This window comes from Schistocerca gregaria, chromosome 3 (genome assembly GCF_023897955.1).
Source record: "Schistocerca gregaria isolate iqSchGreg1 chromosome 3, iqSchGreg1.2, whole genome shotgun sequence".
Classification (NCBI taxonomy): domain Eukaryota; kingdom Metazoa; phylum Arthropoda; class Insecta; order Orthoptera; family Acrididae; genus Schistocerca; species Schistocerca gregaria.
In genome coordinates this window covers 433,780,616-433,799,589 of record NC_064922.1, presented here as the reverse complement: position 1 = coordinate 433,799,589, position 18,974 = coordinate 433,780,616, and the positions used below count along the sequence as shown (strand labels likewise).

Genomic DNA, 18,974 nt, shown 5'->3' with positions numbered 1-18,974 from the left:
TCCGTGCGCGCTCTAATCTCTCAAATTTTACATTCGTGATCTCCTCGGGAGGTGTAAGTAGGGGAAGCAATATATTCGATACCTCATCCAGAGACGCACCCTCTCGAAACCTGCCATCTTACACATCGGGCAATTCTGATGAGAACAACCGTATCACCGAACAGTTAACAGTAACTCACTTTCTGCCCTACCTTCCTATTCAAAACGAATTCTACGCTCGTTATACCACTTACTCTTCTGTTGATATTACCCTTTATTTATCTGACCAGAAATCTTTATCTTCTTTCCATTTCAGTTAACTGACCCCCGCTATATCTAGATTTTGCCTTTGCAGATTTTCTAGCTTCCCTAACACGTTCAAACTTCTGACATTCCGCATACCGCCTCGTTGAACGTTATGCTTTCGTTGATTGTTCGAACTTTTTCTCATGGTCATGTTCCTTCACGACCAGGTAAGAGAACCAATCGATAAACTTAGCCACAATGAAACTTTCTTTTCGAGCGATTGGATGTGGTGTACAGAAAGCCAAAAATTGTTACCAATGCAATGGTGCTCAGTAAATTAAAAATTCTCAATAACTGCACCAACGTTTCATCAGAAAGCCAACAATTGTTAGAATCAGGTGCAGTTACCACTTACTTAACTTGTATATGCTTCTGCGCCTCTTACGTGTAGTTACTTATACAGATTATTACAACTCGCAGAATGAAGGCTAAGTAACATCTTCCTTTTACTCACTCCTGATCCCCTCGAAGACTGCGACCGAAATGGCCCTAACCAGCGACGGGCGGCTCGTTAAATCAACGTTGACAGGGGACGCTGAACTCTGTCTACCTGGAGGTGTGACGCTGCCCCACGCCGCATCCCCGACATCCGTACTGCGTTCCAAGTGGAACCGTAGGTCGGAAAACCACTGGGAGGGCGCCCGCCCTCTTCCTAAGCTGGTCCGACGCAGAACAGAGAAGACAGTGATGACGACGGCGGCGACGGCCCCGGGTCAACGGTGAGGGCCAGGGCGGCGAAGGCGATGGGCCCAACCCCACCGGTTCCGCAGGCGGTGCCGAAGGGGCGCCTGAAAATCTGCTGAAGAATCTCGTAAGTGACAAGCCTGAAACTGGTTTTGATGGCGGCGAAACAACACAGCAGGACCTTAAAATAAATACATGCAAGCACCCAAGTTTTGAATAATCGTTTCCCTCTTCCAGCGGCTGGTGCGACCAAAAACTCTGAAAAGAATGTAATCGTTAGGAGCAAAACGATACTTGCGGGTCGTGGGAGGCTCCGTGCACTGTGGTGGGTGCAACAAGTGGAGGAGGATCCGATGGATCCGGCCATGTAGAAACTCCGCTGGTGACGGACCGTCTCTGGGCTGGGAGCAGTGTGTTGCGAGAAAGAATAGAGGCGCTAGCTCCAGAGTGTGGGAGGCACGTAACTTGGTCATCTGTTGCTTGAACTTACGCACAAAGCGTTCCGCTTCTCCGTTGACTGAACTGAGCACTGGTAACGTGAGTGACACCAGTGGTTGCACAAAACTGTTCAAACTTCCGAGCGGTAAACTGTGGTCCGTTGCCTGCAATGAAAACTTCGGGAATAAGCACCACTGCACTGTTTGTAATATGAAGGTTGTCTGTGCCTCCTGATTACCGGAGTGAATCTTTTAATACTGAATACTGGCAAACACATCCTGCCACAGACAACATGGCTGTACATCTCGACTGCCTAATCCAAATTGACGGAGAGGAACTAAAATAAAAATTGGAAACACATCCTACGACAGAAAACATGTCTGTTTTTCTCGAATGCCTAATCCAGAGTGACGAACAGCCCGAAACACTTAACACGCCATACCAGAGAAGGCGTGACCCGAACACATCCGAAGTGCTTCGTCTACTATTTCGTCAGTCTTTTGTTTTTGATTTAAATTCTAAAATGACTGATTGATAGTCAGCTGTTGAGACATATTTATATTAAAAAGTGAAGTCATTCCAGTGAGTAGTTTAACTAATAATAATAACTATACATGACGTTTTGGCGCCCTTGATCCGAACACAGCAGCCAATCACAGAGCATTAGCATTATGCAGGTGGTCTTTCTCGCGGGAATGGTAGCGAATCTGACATCTGTCACAGGTACCTCACACCACATTTCGTCATCTATATACTTCTTGCATCTCCACTGCTCTGGGAACAGCTTCTTGGAGCCTAATATGATGGCTGACTAAGCCAGAAATATCACATACTGTGGCAATAGCAAAGCCCAGCGTTGCACCTTCTGAGCCGCGCGCGGCGGAACCGGGTTGCACGGATGAAATAAAGACTGAAGTGGCATATGATCCACCACTTGGTAAAACTTCCGACCAAACAGATTATGGTGGAACTTTGTTACGTCACAGATAAGAGCGAGCGCTTCCTTCTCGTTTTTGGGAGTAGTTACATTGAGTCTTGTTCAATACCTTGGAGGCGAAAGCAATCGGTCTGTCCTGTGAACCAAATCTGTGCAAAAGCACAGCTCCGATCCTGTACGAAGAAGCGTCCACTGCCAAAACCACAAGCTTGTAGAGATCGAAATGAATAAGGCACCTGTCACTCAACATGGCATGAACTTTCTGGATTGCATCCTGACACTCTTTAGTCCAAACAAAAAGCACATTCTTCCGGCGCAAACCATGCAACGCAGTTGCGATCTGGGCTGCTCTGGGTATAAACCGGTTGTAATATGTTGATTTCTCAAAAACTGACTGCAAATTCGTCACGTTACGCTTGGCAGCGAGGTCCCCGATAGCCATTAGATGTGACCAGTTTTCTGTATTAAAGAATATGGCCTAAAAAACGGCCGGCCAAGGTGGCCGAGCGGTTCTAGTCCACAGTCTGGAGCCTCGGGTATGGATGTGTGTGATGTCCTTAGGTTAGTTAGGTTTAAGTACTTCTAAGCTCTAGGGGGCTGATGACCTCAGAAGTTTTTGAACCTAAGTAACGAGTTTCAGACTGAGAAAAGCCGCATTTATCCAGGCGACACTTCCGACCTGCAGCTGAAAGCACTTGAAAAAACATACGAAGGTGACTGATATGACCCTCCTATGTACGTCCTGACACCATACTATCGTCCAAGTAATATGAGCAGAATTTAACTTTTGCAGTAAGTTGTTCTATGCAGCGTTGGAACATGGCAGGCGCGGAAGAGTTTCCTAAGAGTAAGGGCAAAACTTTGAGCAACCCTAATTGTGTGTTGACCGCAGACAGTTTCTGGGACTCCTCATCTGGCGGAATTTGCAAATACGCAAAGCATAAATTAATTTTTGAAAAATAGAGGGCCGCACCAACCTGTTCATTAATTATAAATCTACATCTACATGTATACTCTGAAAATCACATTTAAGTGCCTGGCAGAGGATTCATCGAACCAACTTCACAATTTTCTATTATTCCAATCTCGTATAGTGCATGGAAAGAACGAACTCCTATATCTTTCCGTACGACTCTCATGTCCCTTATTTTATCGTGGTGAACGTTTCTCCCTATGCAGGTCGGTGTCAACAAAATATTTTGGCATTCGGAGGAGAAAGTTAGCAATTGGAATTTCGTGAGAAGATTCCGTCGCAACGAGAAACGCCTTTCTTTTAATGATGTCCAATCCAAATCCTGTATCATTTCTGTGACACTCTATCCCATATTTCGTTATAATACAAAACGTGCTGTCCGTCTTTGTGTGATACAGTGTGAAAAGCCTTCTGGAAATCCAGTAATACGGGATCGATCTGAAATCCCTTGTCGATAGCACGCAACACTTCATGCGAATAAAGAGAATGTTCGAACGCAATGTATGTTCCAGAATCCTGCTGCATATCGACGTTAATGATATGGGCCTGTAATTAAGGGGATCACTCCTACTACCTTTCTTGAATGTTGGTGTGACTTGTGCAACTTTCCAATTTTTCGGTACGGGTCTTTCGTCGAGCGAACGGTTGTACATGATTGTCAAGTGTGGAGCTAATGCATGAACATACTCCAAAAGGAATCTAATTGTTACAGATTCTGGACCAGAAGGTTAGGTTAGGTTAGTGTTGTTTAACGTCCCGTCGACAACGAGGTCATTAGAGACGGAGCGCAAGCTCGGGTTAGGGAAGGATTGGTAAGGAAATCGGCCGTGCCCTTTCAAAGGAACCATCCCGGCATTTGCCTGGAACGATTTAGGGAAATCACGAAAAACCTAAATCAGGACGGCTGGAGACGGGATTGAACCGTCGTCCGTTTGATGCCCGTTATTAACACAGAATTGCTAAGTGGTGAAGTGCGTTTTCACAATCGTTTACCATTCGCGTGGGCTCATGAGCTAACTGATCGAAATAATTTTCAGAGAGTGCGTTTAGCACAATTTCGGATTATGTCTTATGCGCACCTCCGGAATTAAACATTTATTTTCCCCAACATATCGATGGTAAATTAAAGTCACCACGAACTACAACCGTATGAGTCGGGTACGTATTTGAAATCAAAACTCAAGTTTTCTTTGCGTTACCTCAGCGCATGCTAATGCATAAGTGTCAATTATTGTTTGTGGATTCACAGTGCATTTAAAGTCAACACCAAGACGAAATCTTCGAGAAAGCTTTGGTAAGGTCACTAAGGGAGAAGCCCATTGAATAGCCTGGACAGGAGTAATAACAGCACTGTCTTGCCATTCTTTCAGTTCACTAGCAGCTTTGCCTCTAAGAGCATGAGGGATGGGACGATCCCAAGAAAACATAACTTGTGAATTGTCCTTCTTTGTAATGTGCACCACAAAGTTATTTTCTCTGCCAAATACTTCAGAAAATAAATAAGGGAACTCCCTAAGCAATTTAGTAACACTGTTTATATAGTTGAAATAAGAAATAAAAAGTACGTAGTCCTGAACACAAAGAGAAAACAAATCAAATGAATCAAACCCAACAATGTTTTCACAGTCTCATGAAAGCAAAATCGTAAATGTCACTGTTCTCGTGTTAGACTGGAATGCGGCAGGCAAGCTACACGTAACAAGCACTGGAATGTCCTGACCGTTATGCGCACTAAATTGCTTCAAGATTGTGTCAGCTGTGGGGAACCCAACTGCTCATAAGTGACACGATTAAACAATCTAACGAAAGCGTCAGTGTCTAACTGAACTCGCACACAGCATCCGGAAATGACTAGATCACGAACATTTTGTCTAACTGTCATTGCACAGTTCAGTACCAGTACCAGTAGCTAGTTTAGAAGAAACTACCTTCTGTGAAGGAGAAGATGCTCTGTGCTTACGAGAGCGCACTTGGATACAATTATTTTTCTGTTGCAAATACACAGGCTGTACATGAACTGGCTTCCGAAAAGCAAAACAAGTCACATTCCGTGCAGGGCAATGTTGTCTTTTATGCATGGAAAAGCGGCGGGGACATGACGTCACAGCAGATACAAGTGGTAACACTTGTTTACTCCGGCCGCGGCGCGGTGGCGTGTTTGCACGCGGCGGTCGGTTGTAAGGCCAGACCGGTTTGTCACTTTCCGTTACGCTGCAGACGGGAGCTACCTCAATATTTTCCACATCACTGTCGCACGAGTTCTGACGTTCACTAGTTTGTAACATTTGACTCAAAGTAAGATCACGATGTTTAAAAATTAGTTCACAAAATTTACTGTCTGGCAGATCGTACATAATGGCATCACTAATCATTGAGTCACTGTAGGACAGTTCACAGCAACACTGAAAACGACAGCCGGCCGTAGTGACCGTGCGGTTCTAGGCGCTACAGTCTGGAAACGGGCGACCGCTACGGTCGCAGGTTCGAATCCTGCCTCGGGCATGGATGTGTGTGATGTCCTTAGGATAGTTAGGTTTAATTAGTTCTAAGTTCTAGGCGACTGATGACCTCAGAAGTTAAGTCGCATAGTGCTCAGAGGTATTTGAACCATTTTTTGAAACCGACATTGTCATGTCAAACCACGATGCTCAGTGACCCACTGACGGTATGTGTGTTCTGACTTTTTCCGTCCTCGAAAGAACCAGCAACAAGCTGCAGGAACCTGCGCCTGATCCTTGTAATCATTAGTGAGGGCAGAAACTAAATCTTCAAAAAACTAGCAACTCTGCCCTACTAGTCGGGAATAATATCTGAGCGAGGTGGTAAACTCCTGTGCCGGCTGTTGACAAGAAAAAAGAAAGTTTCATAGGACTTGGCAATTCATGTGTAGCACAATGAGCACTGAATGGAGTGTAGTATTCGTTCGCCGGCCGCGGTAGCCAAGCGGTTCTACGCGCTGCAGTCCGTAACCGCGCGACTGCTACGGTCGCAGATTCGAGTCCTGCCTCAGGCGTGGATGTATGTGATCTCCTTAGGTTAGTTAGGTTTAAGTGATTCTAAATTCTAGGGGACTGATGACCTCACATGTTAAGTCCCATAGTGCTCAGAGCCATTTGAACCATTTTTGTAGTACTCGTTCCATTCCTTTTGTTGCTGATCAAAAGCTCAGAGCAGTGGAATGAACGGACGCGGGAACGTGGATGTGGGTGGCTGTTGAGATGGCGTTGATGCAGCAAGGTTTGTGCATTAATGAGCTGCTCTACGGCCGTCATCAACTGAGACATTTGGTGGCTCTGAAACTAAGTAAACTGCATTAGATCAGAGGCTGCAGCATTCGGAGGCTTAGGCACAGATGGTGTAGGGGACAGGTTAGAAGAGGTTTCACTGAGAGGAGCACCACAACAAGTTATGTAAGTAAAAGCAAGACAAAAGAAAGAACGATTAGTAGCAGTGTTCCTCTGAAAGAAAAGAGAGAAATGTTAGTAAGGTGCTGTGACGGAGCAGTGTAGAGTGAATGCAGAAATGGGTGTGGAATTCTCTCCACCAGATATTGTGTTGTCTGCTCTGGGAGTTGACACCGTCACAAACAAGGAAGGAGAGCAGATGTGATTGCCGGTACCAGGAATACAAAATAAGCTGCATAAAACTCTCTTTCCAACCATCAATCCCGACTTATGGGGTCTGCCGGTTAATCAGATATGGCATGTTAATTTGAATGGGTGGCTGGATGCCCTTCTTGTCGCCACACTGTACCCCCCAGAAAGTAGTTAGTATACCCTAACTGTCTGTGTCTAGTACAATCCATGGAATAGTGCGAATGTGTTCAGATGTACGCGACCCAGGTAACTGAGGCGGAACGTGGGGACCAGCCCGGCATTCACCTAGCAGGATGTGGAAAACCCCCTAAAAACCACATCCGCTAGGCGTATTCGATCTGGGGCCAGCGCGCCTATCCGAAGCCAGGAAGCATCGCGTTACCGCTCTTGGCTACCATAGCGGGTCAATACTCCATATTTAAAATTGTGTTGCAATAATTGAACACTATAATCCTACAAAGAGGAGAACAATTACTTAACTTGTATGTTCTTCTCTGTTTCCTACGCTTAGTTACTAATACAGACTATTACCACTTGCAGCATGCAGGTTAAGTAACGTCTTCCTGTTTTGTTCAGTAGTGATGATCTTGAAGGCTGCGACCAAACTGGCCCCGACCACCGATGGGCGGCTGGTTAAATCCGCGTTGACAGGGAGCACTGGATTCTGTCTTCCTGGAGGTGTGGCGCTGCCTGCTCTTTCCATTGTTACACGGGGCAGCACCTTGTTGATGCCATTTCGTGGCGCTGCACCGGCCGGTATGCAGTCGATGCTTTAGGAATGCACACTCGGTAACTTCACCACTGGCTTCAGGCGGAATTAAACAAAAGGAGGGAACATTGCTATAACATACGCTAATACGATTACAAGGAAAACTGGAGATTAAAAACGTGAATTCTTGAAACCAGCGCTGTCTCACAAAAGCTGCATCATGACTGAGTATTTTGTCGTGCTGGTACAATCGCTGTCTCTGAACTGTTCCTCTACTGTATGCAGTACACAGCGCTGTAATGTGTGTCTTTATACTTCTGCACTGTTGGCATCCGCATGTTTAGCTTGGTAGTGACGTGTTCGCTTCCCATGCAAGCTGGCCCGTGATCGATCCCCGGCGGGGTTGGAGATTTTCTCCACTGCGGGACTGGATGTTGTGTTGTCCTCATCATCATTTCATCCTCATCACTGGCGCGCAAGTCGCCCAACGTGGCGTCGAGTGAAATAAGACTTGGCGGCCGAACTTCCCCGAATTAGGGCCTTCTGACCAACGATGCCATTCGCTCATCTCATTTTGCATTGTTGGCTCTGTACATGACGGTAGGTAACGTTCTCCAGGAATTCACCAAACCCAAACCCTTCTGTGGGATTTACAAGAGGTGTAACACGACTGATCAGTCCAGATCATCATTTTGCAGTCCTCCGTTGTCCCGTGGCGTCACTCTTTACATCACCTCAAGCGTCGCTTAGCACTGATTACAGAAATTTGCGGCTAAAGAAGGGAAGCTCGACTGTTGTTTTTTCGACTCCCCAGCCACAGTCAGTATGGTGGCTGGACTGCTCGCAGCACTCTGTAACACACAAGTGACGCCTTCCGCTTATTTCATGAGGTTTTATTACTACAACACTTCTCAAAGCTCGACGGTCTTTTGCCCGTCAGCTCATGTGGTCTGCCCTATCTTGGCTAAGCTGTGGTCGTTTCTCCTCGTTTCCAGTTCACTATCACATCAGTAAAAGTCGACTTTGGCCATTTGAAACGTACTTGATTCATTTGTTACTTAAGTGACATCCAGTGACCAGTACTGATTCGCAGTCCCTGACCTCTTATGACCGACACGTTCTGCAATTACTGCTTCTCTCTAACAACACAATATTACACACCCACATCCTTTTACACTGGCAGGCCCTGTAACACCCCAACGGCCCGCTTAAAGTCAATTAAGACAGAATATCATAATATGAAGTAGGGAAGAGTTATCTTGGCAAATACGACATCTTGGCCGGTAAGCTAAGACCATGAAGTTTTGATAACAACAACATTATACCTCACTGAGATTTTTTGTTATGAAAACAGGAGGAAAAAACCTCACATTTAATTAATGGACAAATATCCAAGTGATAATTGCAATTAATATCTTGAAAGCTAAGTCGAAGATGATGTTAGTCAGAGATAACTTTTATGTGGAAGAGAGTTGTAAGCGCAACGAAGAAATTCAATGCGCCTACAATACTCTTCCACAGAAGAAGTCGCTTACTGGCTCTCGTCCTGTAAAGACGTGCGAGAACAATTCTTGTCTTGTGATTCTTCAGTTTCTCCTGGCGTATTTGTTGCACGAACATTCCACGGGTATACTGCCGGTTCATAGTGTCCAACGGGCACAATATTTCGGTGATCGGACATGTCGCCACCGTCAGGTGCGCTGACGAACTGAGCTCCTGAGGGTGGGCGGCCAGATCCTGGCTCAGACCTCTAAATATTGGGACAGCGTTATAAGGAAGGCTATCAAAATTCGCACCAGGGAAGATTTCGGCTACAATCTCACCAGGCTTGGGAACCGGCTTTGAATGTAATTAAGAAGACTCTCAGCAAGAAGTACAAACTGGCGACCAGGGCGGACGTAGCAGGCACATCGAAGCTACGACAGATTCCGACGCCCACGTCTTCGCGACCGCCGGCGCGCGGGCGCGGACGTCGAAGAGAGTGGCCCGCGGGGGGAGGGGATTTAAATCAGCCGCCCGTCCTCAGGAGCTCAGTTCGTCAGCGCACCTGACGGTGGCGACATGTCTGATCGCCGAAATATTGCGCCCGTTGGACACTGTGAACCGCCAGTATACTCGTGGACTGTTCCAGCAATTCTTGTCTTAGTTATTGAGAGTACGGAACGCGACGAGATTTGTTTTGCGTTCAGAAGTGTTTCTAGCGTGACGTGATTCACGAATATCGGAAACTGATTTTCGAAGCAGAGACAGGAAGTGATAGGCGCGTTTAACCGTGCGTAACGGGTTAATTGAACTTTATTGACGAAACTAGTGAATGTTGGACTTGACTTTCAAATAGTTGCAACTAAAAGAAGAGTGGATAGTATATCAAAGGACTACACTCAATTAGTCTCCAGTAGGACACAATTACGCTGAAGAGTCAAGTTGTCGTAATTGGCAAGAAACTTAATTTTAATAGAACTGACTTTACTAACCAACCGCGTGTGCGTGTGGTGCGAAAGTTATAAAGTATTTAGTGGCCAAGGAACAATAAACTGTTCGTTCCAAGTGAAATATCAAGCGTGGACTACATTATTAAGTGATTTAATCAAAGACAATTAACCAACTACTGTTCATCAGGGACAATTTAATCTGAATATCAAAATACCTACTTCATTAATTGAAAAGAGAACTTTTAAACATTTTTTTAATATTACGGTGGAGATTCACTCAGACGTGATCAAAGAGCATCTGTGGATCTCGCTTCATACAGGTTCAAAAACTCCATAGCAACGAGCCAACAACGTACGAGAAGACAGATAATTACAATGTTTCCTCGCAATTGGTGGTGTGTACGTTGCGGAAGAGATAAGATTTAACAACTACTGCATATCCGGGCAATGAATCATTCAATCTTAAATCAGAAGAAGCATCCATTGTACGAGTTCGCATTTCTGTCTCCCGTTCAGCAACGGGGACCTACGTCATTGCGCATCGTGTCTCCACTCCACTGCGAGAGCTGTGGCAGTAGCAGCTCTACGGCGTCGACAATATCAGCACGCGGTTGGAGCGCGGGGATGCCACACAGTCCGCCTGTCGTGACATCTAGTGCTTAATTCCGCATACCATGGAAGTGTCTGGCGTCTGGATACCTTTGAGCAGGTTTCGTATGTCCTGACCATTAGCCCGGGGAAATTTCAGGTTATTATTATTATTATTATTACGTTTCGGTTAGTGTCATCTACGGGCCACTTTTGAAAATGTTTCCATTACGTGTCAGTGTATCATGTTTATACACTGTCAATATTTTTCTGTTCTTCTTGGAAGTAGGTTCTTTCCTTTTACACTGAGTCTTCCTCTGTCTCCTCGAAACCAACGAACTTGTCAAATTTTCCATATAGTTCTCAACCAGACGTTTCCTTCCCTAATCTTGTCCAGATGAAACTTCACTTCCAAAAACTATACTGGTCTTTTGTTCACCGAAATATTCGAAGAGTCTTAAGTCAGATCTTCAGCATCTTCATTGTGCATCACCAGTCTCCTCCTTGTGGAAGAATCTGCTCTGCTTTCTTGTCTGCTTACGCTATTTTTATATGAGTACAGAACATGAACATTGTTTACCTGCAGTGAATGTCCGTAGATACAGTACGTTCATAAAAGAGTGTATTTCCCTTCCTCATCAGTTCCGCCTCTCCTGTCACCCGGTGAAATTTTCTGTAGATCGTATTTTCATTTCCGCATCTTTTACTATTGCCCCCTTGATATGTGGTTCTAGTTTCCTGTCCTGTGGGTCCTGTTGCATACTGGTGTTACAGTTTAACTGTTATGTGTATGTGTCTCAGTTTACCTGTAGTTTGCTAAGTCCGTCTTGTTAAAATATATTTCCTACGGTGACAATCCATTTACATTTATCATTTGCTGTTTAGCCGCAGCTTGTCTGAGAGCTTTTTCTGAAATGGAATTGTTCTCTTGTGTTATCTGAATCTTTTTATCGTCTTGATCTACACCGAAGCTCCAAAAAAACTGGTATATTCATGAGTATTCGAATACAGAGATACGTAGACAGGCAGAATACGGCGATTCCGCTGGCAAAGCCTATATAAGACAACAAGTGTCTGGCGCAGTTGTTAGATCGGTTACTGCTGCTACAATGGTATGTTATCAAGATTTAAGCAAGACGGAACGTAGTGTTATCGTCAGATCACGAGGGATGGCACACTGCATCTCCGAGGTAGCGATGAAGTGGGGACTTTCCCTTACGACCATTTCACGAGTGTACCGTGAATATCAGAACTCCGGTAAAATCTTATAGCTCTGACATCCGTCCGGCCGGAAAATGATCCTGCAAGAACGGGACCAAAGACGTCTGAAGAGAATCGTTCAGCGTGACGGAAGTGCAGCCCTTCCGCAAACTGCTGCAGAGTTCAATGCAGGGTCTTCATCAAGAATCAGCGTGCGAACCATTCAACGAAATATCATCGATATGAGCTTTCGAAGGCGAAGACCCACTCGTATACTCTTGAAGACTGCACGAAACAAAGCTTTACATCTCGCCTGGCCCCGTTAACATCGACATTGGACTGTTGATGACTAAAAATATGTTTTATAAATGATAGATCACAACAATCAGTCGTCCTTTTTTGCAGATTGTATTTGGCAAATCCAGTTTTCGTCTAGTGCCTAGCCACCATCAGTGCTCAGTATTCAAAAAACTGTGACTGACGCCCAAAGAACTTGGAGCTGACATGCATTGAGACTAGAAAATAATGCTCTCATAATGGCTAGACATTAGCCGAAATCTGGATTTGCCAAATAAAACCTGCAAAAAAGGACTACTGTTTGCTGTGCTCTATCATTTATAAATCAGATCACAGTCGCTGAGTGCACCCACGTTCATAACGGAAGGTAACCTGATAAAAAACATTTTTCCTGGTCCGACGAGTTTCGTTTCAAATTGTATCGGGAGGAAGGACGTCTACGGGTATGGAGACAGCCTTGTCAATCCATGGACCCTGTATCTCAGCTGGGGACTGCTCAAGCTGGCGGAGGCTCTGTAATGGTGTAGGACATGTCCAGTTGGAGTGATACCTCTAGATAGAATGACTGGTCACACGTACGTAAACATCCTGTCTGTTCGCCTGCATCCATTAATGTCCATTGTACATTCCGACGGACTTGGCCGATTCCAGCAGGACAATTCGACACCCCAAACCCCCATAGATTGCTACAGCGTGGCTCCAGGAATACTCTTCTGAGTTTAAAGACTTCCACTGGCCACCAAACTCCCCAGACATGAACGTTATTGAGCATAGGTGGGATGCCTTGCAAAGTGCTGTTCAGAAGACATCTCCACCCCCTTGTACTCTTACTGATTTATGGACTCCCCTGCAGTATTCATGATGTCAGTTCCCTCCAGCACTACTTCAGATATTAGTTAAGTCCATGCCACGTTGTGCTGCGGCACTTCTGCGTGCTCGCGATGACCCTATGCGATATTGGGCAGGTATACCAGTTTCTTTGGGTCTTCAGTGTATATGCTTTCAATTACATGCTGAAGGAACCATCTATGTTGGTCATGAACTCTTTTCGTATGAGATTTATAACCTGGTGATTCTGTTACACCGACGTCTTCAAAACGCTTTTTCAAAAATGGCTCTGAGCACTATGGGACTTAACATCTGAGGTGATCAGTCCCCTAGAACTTAGAACTACTTAAACCTAACCTAAGGACATCACACACATCCATGCCCAAGGCAGGATTCAAACCTTCGACCGTAGCGGTCGCGTGGTTTTCCAGACTGTAGCGCCTAGAACTAAAATACTTTTCTCCGCTGTTTCTAGTTCGTTAGTAAGTGGTGCCGTATCATCTCCATATGCAAAGTAACAGAGCTTCTCTTTCCTTTCCACTCCCTTATCCCATATACTTTCTCATTTGAATTTCTTTAGTTTTTTTTTTCTTTTTCGTTCCGTAATTACTCGTTCGAGAAAGTAGTTACATGTAATCGATGAAAGTGCTTCCCATTGTCCGACTGCAATCTTGAACGTAATTGCATCTCTTGCTCCCTCCCTCCGACCGCTTTCAGTTGCTAAGACTGGATGATGTGGCACAAAGGTTAAATATTGGGCTTGTATTCCATAGGATGCTGGTTCAGAACCATGTCCAACCATTCATGTTTCGTTTTTTCCGTTGTTTGCTTAAAATCGCTGAAGGTAAATCCAGCGATTGTTCCTTTGAAAATGACGTGGTCGATTTCTTTTCCCCATCCTTTCCGAACCGATCTTGTGCACCGTCTCTGACTTCTTCGTCGATGAGACCCTAAATCCATGCTTCATGTTTTTGAGTTAAAACTGTTGGTTTCAATGGTCATTTTTATTGTCCACGCTGAAGTCTGTAGCTTTCTATCTAAAGACTAGTATAGTTTGTTCAAGTCAATCAACATCGCCGCTTACTTGTTCTGCACAAACGTATAATATTTTATTATGTTCGTTTACAGAAAATCTGTTAAGGGTGTTACGTAATAGGATTCTGGAAAATATACTGTATTCCAATATCATGAAAGAAAACAATCTCTTGCGAAATTATCAGTACGGAAACAAACAGTATTGTCCTTATGAAACACCACTGGCTCATAACTCACACGAAGTAAGGAGTGCTATCGACAAGAGATCTCTAGCTGACTCCATATTTTTAAATTTCCAGTAGGTTTTTGACCCCGTTTATCACAGGCAGCAGCTAGTCAATTTGCGTGCCTATAGGAATCGCCTCAGTTGTGCGACTGGACTGTCAGAAAGTCAATTGATGGGAATTCACCTAATCAGATCGAAGTGTGACGTGGGGTTCCCCAATGGACAATTTGACAATTTGAGATGCATTATTTTAATCATGGCAGCGACAACAGCAACCGTTACGAAATTGTCTCGAACGAAAAACAGTCCACAGTTGCACTAAATTATGTTTATTTTAAACCTTGACCATGGTTTCTGCTATAATAATACAGCCTTCTTCAGAAGTCCTAAAAATGATCGAAATAACATCTAGACCAGTGCTACAATCTACACATAAACTTCCAAATTAGGTAAGTGACAACACATTACTTACATATCCACTAATAAATGGAAAATGTCTTAGCCCAGCGGCTGCGTCAAGATCAATAGAATAACTTCAACATACATAAGTCTGTTTCGAACAAAAGTAAAATTACATACGGCACCGTATGTCCTCCGCCAATACCTCTGTTATACTGGGCGCACATTTGTCAATTGTGCCGGACATCATAGGTGGCGCCCACCACAGTGAGCTACGTTGCATCGTTTATCAGGCAACTAGTCAGTTTTTAAGTTCATGAGTCGGTTGTATCACTGGTTTATACGTTTTTGATCGGTTTTAGGACTTCTGAAAACGTCTATATTATTATAGCAGAAATCATGGTCAAGGTTTCAAATAAACATAATTTAATGCAACTGTGAGCTGTTTTTCATTCGAGACAATCTGAGATGCGTTCTTAAACTGTTTGCACACGACGCTGTCGTTTACCGTAAAGTAAAATCATCAGAAGATCAAAATGAATTGCAAATTGATTTATACAACATATCTGAAAGATGTGAAAACTGACGATAAAGAGTATGAGGTCTCCCACTTGAATACTAAAAGAATTCCGTTAAATTTCGGTAAATTTAAAAGTTGCAATTTCCGCTATATACGTAGGGTCTACAGTTACAATCAACTGGAACTATCACAAAGAAAATGTTTGAGGAAGGGGAACCAAAGACTGCATTTTGTTGGAAGACAGTTTAGAAGATGCAACAAACCTACTATGGAAAATGCATACACTACACTTCTCAGACCTTTTCTGCAGTACTGGTGAGCGATATTGGGTCATTACCACATCGGACTGACAGAGCACATCGGAAAATTATTACTCGGAAATTACTCTGCTATTAACTTCATGTGGCCCCATTCAAGCTCTCTTTATATCCATGGGATATCACTTGACATCGCTTTCCTCCGAGGTTTGAAAGGTAGTATGCTACAGCCTCTCATCATTAAGCTTAACCCGAAACACTTTTCCACATGTCGTAATTATCTGATGCCCACAAAATTATATATTAATTTATATTTGTTGATTTATTTATTTCTCCAAATAACGTATTCCGTAGATAGCGTAAATAAATATGGCCTATGCACCTTTGTGTTTAATTTTCCTTGCTCCCAGACTTCTCCCATCGTTCGAGAGAGTCGTTCGGTTTCTTCCTGTGTCCAATTCCAATTCCTGACGTCTTTCTTTCGTGAGATCCTCCTTTTGTGCTTCATCTCTCTTGAGTCCGTTATAATTCCATATCTTTGTCAATTTCAGTGAAAGAAATGGTTCTGTATTTGTAGCTATTTCCTAAGTTGAAGATCTGCTTGCGTTATATCTTTCGGTGTATGCGTCCATAAGACTGTAGTCATCTTTCTCTCATTACATCGGTTACCTTATCAATTTTCAAACGGAGCTTTGTGATCTTTGTTTGTATTTGTCATTACCATTACTTTTAGGTCCCAGTGTTTTCCGTAGAAGTTATTTTATTTCAATATCTTAGTTTTAACTTACACAAATCAATAACATAACGAAAGGAGGGAGATCCTGTCAAAAATTTATGGCTTAAATTTTATTTACAGGTTTGGTCGCCGCATGCAGTATTTCGTGTCTCTTTCCCTGATTGCTGTTTGCCGAACATTGAGTGTACCAGCAGCAAATATTTATCCCTTATTCATTCTGCTGTCTGTACTTGCAACTGCCGCGGATAGTTCGACAACAGAAGCAACTACAGCCGTCGGTAAGATTTGTGAAATATATTTTACATTAGTCTACTCAGCATGCATCTCAAGATCTAACGAAGGTACATAGAGATTCGTAATGTGTTCCATTAGTGACTTGCTCTAGAAGCTTGTTCATCTTTTAGTTGAAACTCTTGTCCGTGTTTGCTTTGAAATATGTGATTATAAATATAGGTTCCGGCTTAAGCTAATATAAATTTCTTCTTTAACTCCCATACATGTTTCAGTGAAGCTTCACCATCGTCAGTGGGCTCATCTCATTTTCATAGTTTCACATATTGTTCGAGTAGATGTCTCTCGTTTGCAGTACAGCTCATATTTTGCTCCAGCTCGTCATCTGCAGTTTTTGATGTTTCCATTCTGCGGTATCCCTCGGTACTTCGGAATGGGTGCATATCTCGTAAACAGCGACACAGTGCGTGTGAGCAAATTCCATTTATGTGCAGCCACGACAACGTGGGATCAGATAAAATTGCAGATGACAAACTAGAGCAAAACATCAGCTAAAACTGCGAATGACAGTACAGCTCTTTAATGTAAGGAAGGAAAACGGTGAAACTTCACAGGAAAATGAATGGTGCTAAAGAAGAAAATCGTGTTTGCTCAAGGCAAACTCAGTTTCCCCAATTATATATTTGAGAATCTAGCATAACATCTATTTATCTGTAAGTAAACACAGTTCGTTCTATTTCAATCTAAGTAACAACTTACATAAACAAGTGCCTCATATCTTGAACTCTTCTCGGGTCCTAAGCAGGGTGGCGTCAATCAGATGGCAACATCTGGAGGACACCACATAGTCGAAGAAACGAAAATAGTTAAAAATCTTCATGAGCCTGGAAATTCTAACATCACATTGGTTAGTTGGTTGATCTGAGAGAGGGAACCGAACAGCGAGGTCATTAGTCCCACCGGATTGGGGAAGGATGCGGAAAGACGTCGGCAGTGCCCTTTCAAAGGAACCATCCCGGCATTTGCGTGAAGTGATTTAGGGAAATCACGGAAAACCTAAATCGGGATGGCTGCGCGTTTGAACCGTCGTCCTCCTGAATTTGAGTCCCGTGTGCTAACAACTGTACCACCTCGCTTTGTATCACACGTGTCCCCTATTCTTACTGGTAGTAATATTCCTCAAAACCCTAAATCTTTAAAAATACGACTGGAAAAACATACTCGATGAGATATGGACCATCCAGTCATTTGATAGCCATATGTCTTTCAACACTGAAATAGGTACTGAGAGTGATTAACCAAACTCTTTCTCAAACACCGTTCAGTCCTCCCTCATAAACAGACACGAAGTTTCAGAACGAGTTTTACACTCTGCAGCGGAGTGTGCTCTGATATGAAACGTCCTGGCAGATTAAAACTGTGAGCCGGACCGAGACTCGAACTCAGGACCTTCGCCTTTCGCGGGCACTCTACCAACTGAGCTACCCAAGCATGACTCACGCTCTGTCCTCACTGGCAAAAGTAAAGCTGTGAGGACGGGGCTCGAATAGTGCTTGGTAGCTCAGTTGGTAGAGCACTTGCCCGAGAAAGGCAAAGGTCCTGAGTTCGAGTCTTGGTCCGGCACACAGTTTTAATCTGCCATTTCATATCAACGCACACTCCGCTGCAGAGTGAAAATCTCATTCTGGAAACAGCCCCCAGGCTGTGGCTAAGCCATGTCTCCGCAGTATCCTTTCTTTCAGCGGTGCTAGTTCTGCTAGGTTCGCAGGAGAGCTTCTGTAAAGTTTGGAAGGTAGGAGACGAGGTACTGGCAGAAGTAAAGCTGTGAGGACGGGGCGTGAGTCGTGCTTGGGTAGCTTAGTTGGTAGAGCACTTGCCCACGAAAGGCGAAGGTCCCGAGTTCGAGTCTCCGTCCGGCACACGATTTTAATCTGCCAGGCAGATCCAGTTACGAACTTGTTCGAACACACTCTAAAACACAAACTAGCCTCTGATTTTCTCACTTGTATAGATACACGCTCCTGTAACACGTGCACGTTATTGGAAGCTCGGGAATACGACAATACTTTTAAATGTCGCTCAGCCAGAAACGTAAGGGATTAAGGTTAAGTGAGCGGGAAGGCCAGGCTGCTGGAACTTCTCGACTAATCCATTGCTCATTAAACGTTTGATCCCCAGCGGTGGATCGACTTTTTGAAACGATCTATATAGTGATGTAGGTATCACACACTGCAGCCGTTCTCCATGTTGGTCCCTTCCTTGCAAGTAACCAGCGAAAAAGAAATTCGGCATTTGACATAATAATCTACGTCTTTTTAAAAAAAAGTCTTGTTATAGGCACTGGTTGCACTGCGTAATGATGCAGTTACAGTCCTCACATGCAAAGCGTGTGGTCGCTAAACAAATCAACCGCTTTGAAATTTTTTATTTTGAAATCTTTATCGAAATGATTTGATTTGTACTTGTATTCAATTATTGCTTTAAGTGTAATTTATTTTTATTTCTCTGCTTCGTCAAGATACTTTAATGTTCGTGTTAACTTTTCCATTTGCCCTGATTTTTGTTCAACCGCTTTGAAATTATTTATTTTGAAATCATTATCG

At 43.8% G+C, this 18,974-nt stretch overlaps 1 protein-coding gene across 1 annotated transcript in view; it reads left to right on the top strand.

Moving 5' to 3' along the window:
* Positions 1 to 18,974, top strand: part of LOC126354273 (solute carrier family 22 member 7-like) — a 103,088-nt gene that overhangs the window by 28,746 nt on the left and 55,368 nt on the right. Inside the window, exon 4 of the mRNA XM_050003814.1 lies at positions 16,261 to 16,418. Coding sequence (XP_049859771.1) covers positions 16,261 to 16,418 — 158 coding nt within the window. The remainder of the gene's footprint in view (positions 1 to 16,260; positions 16,419 to 18,974) is intronic.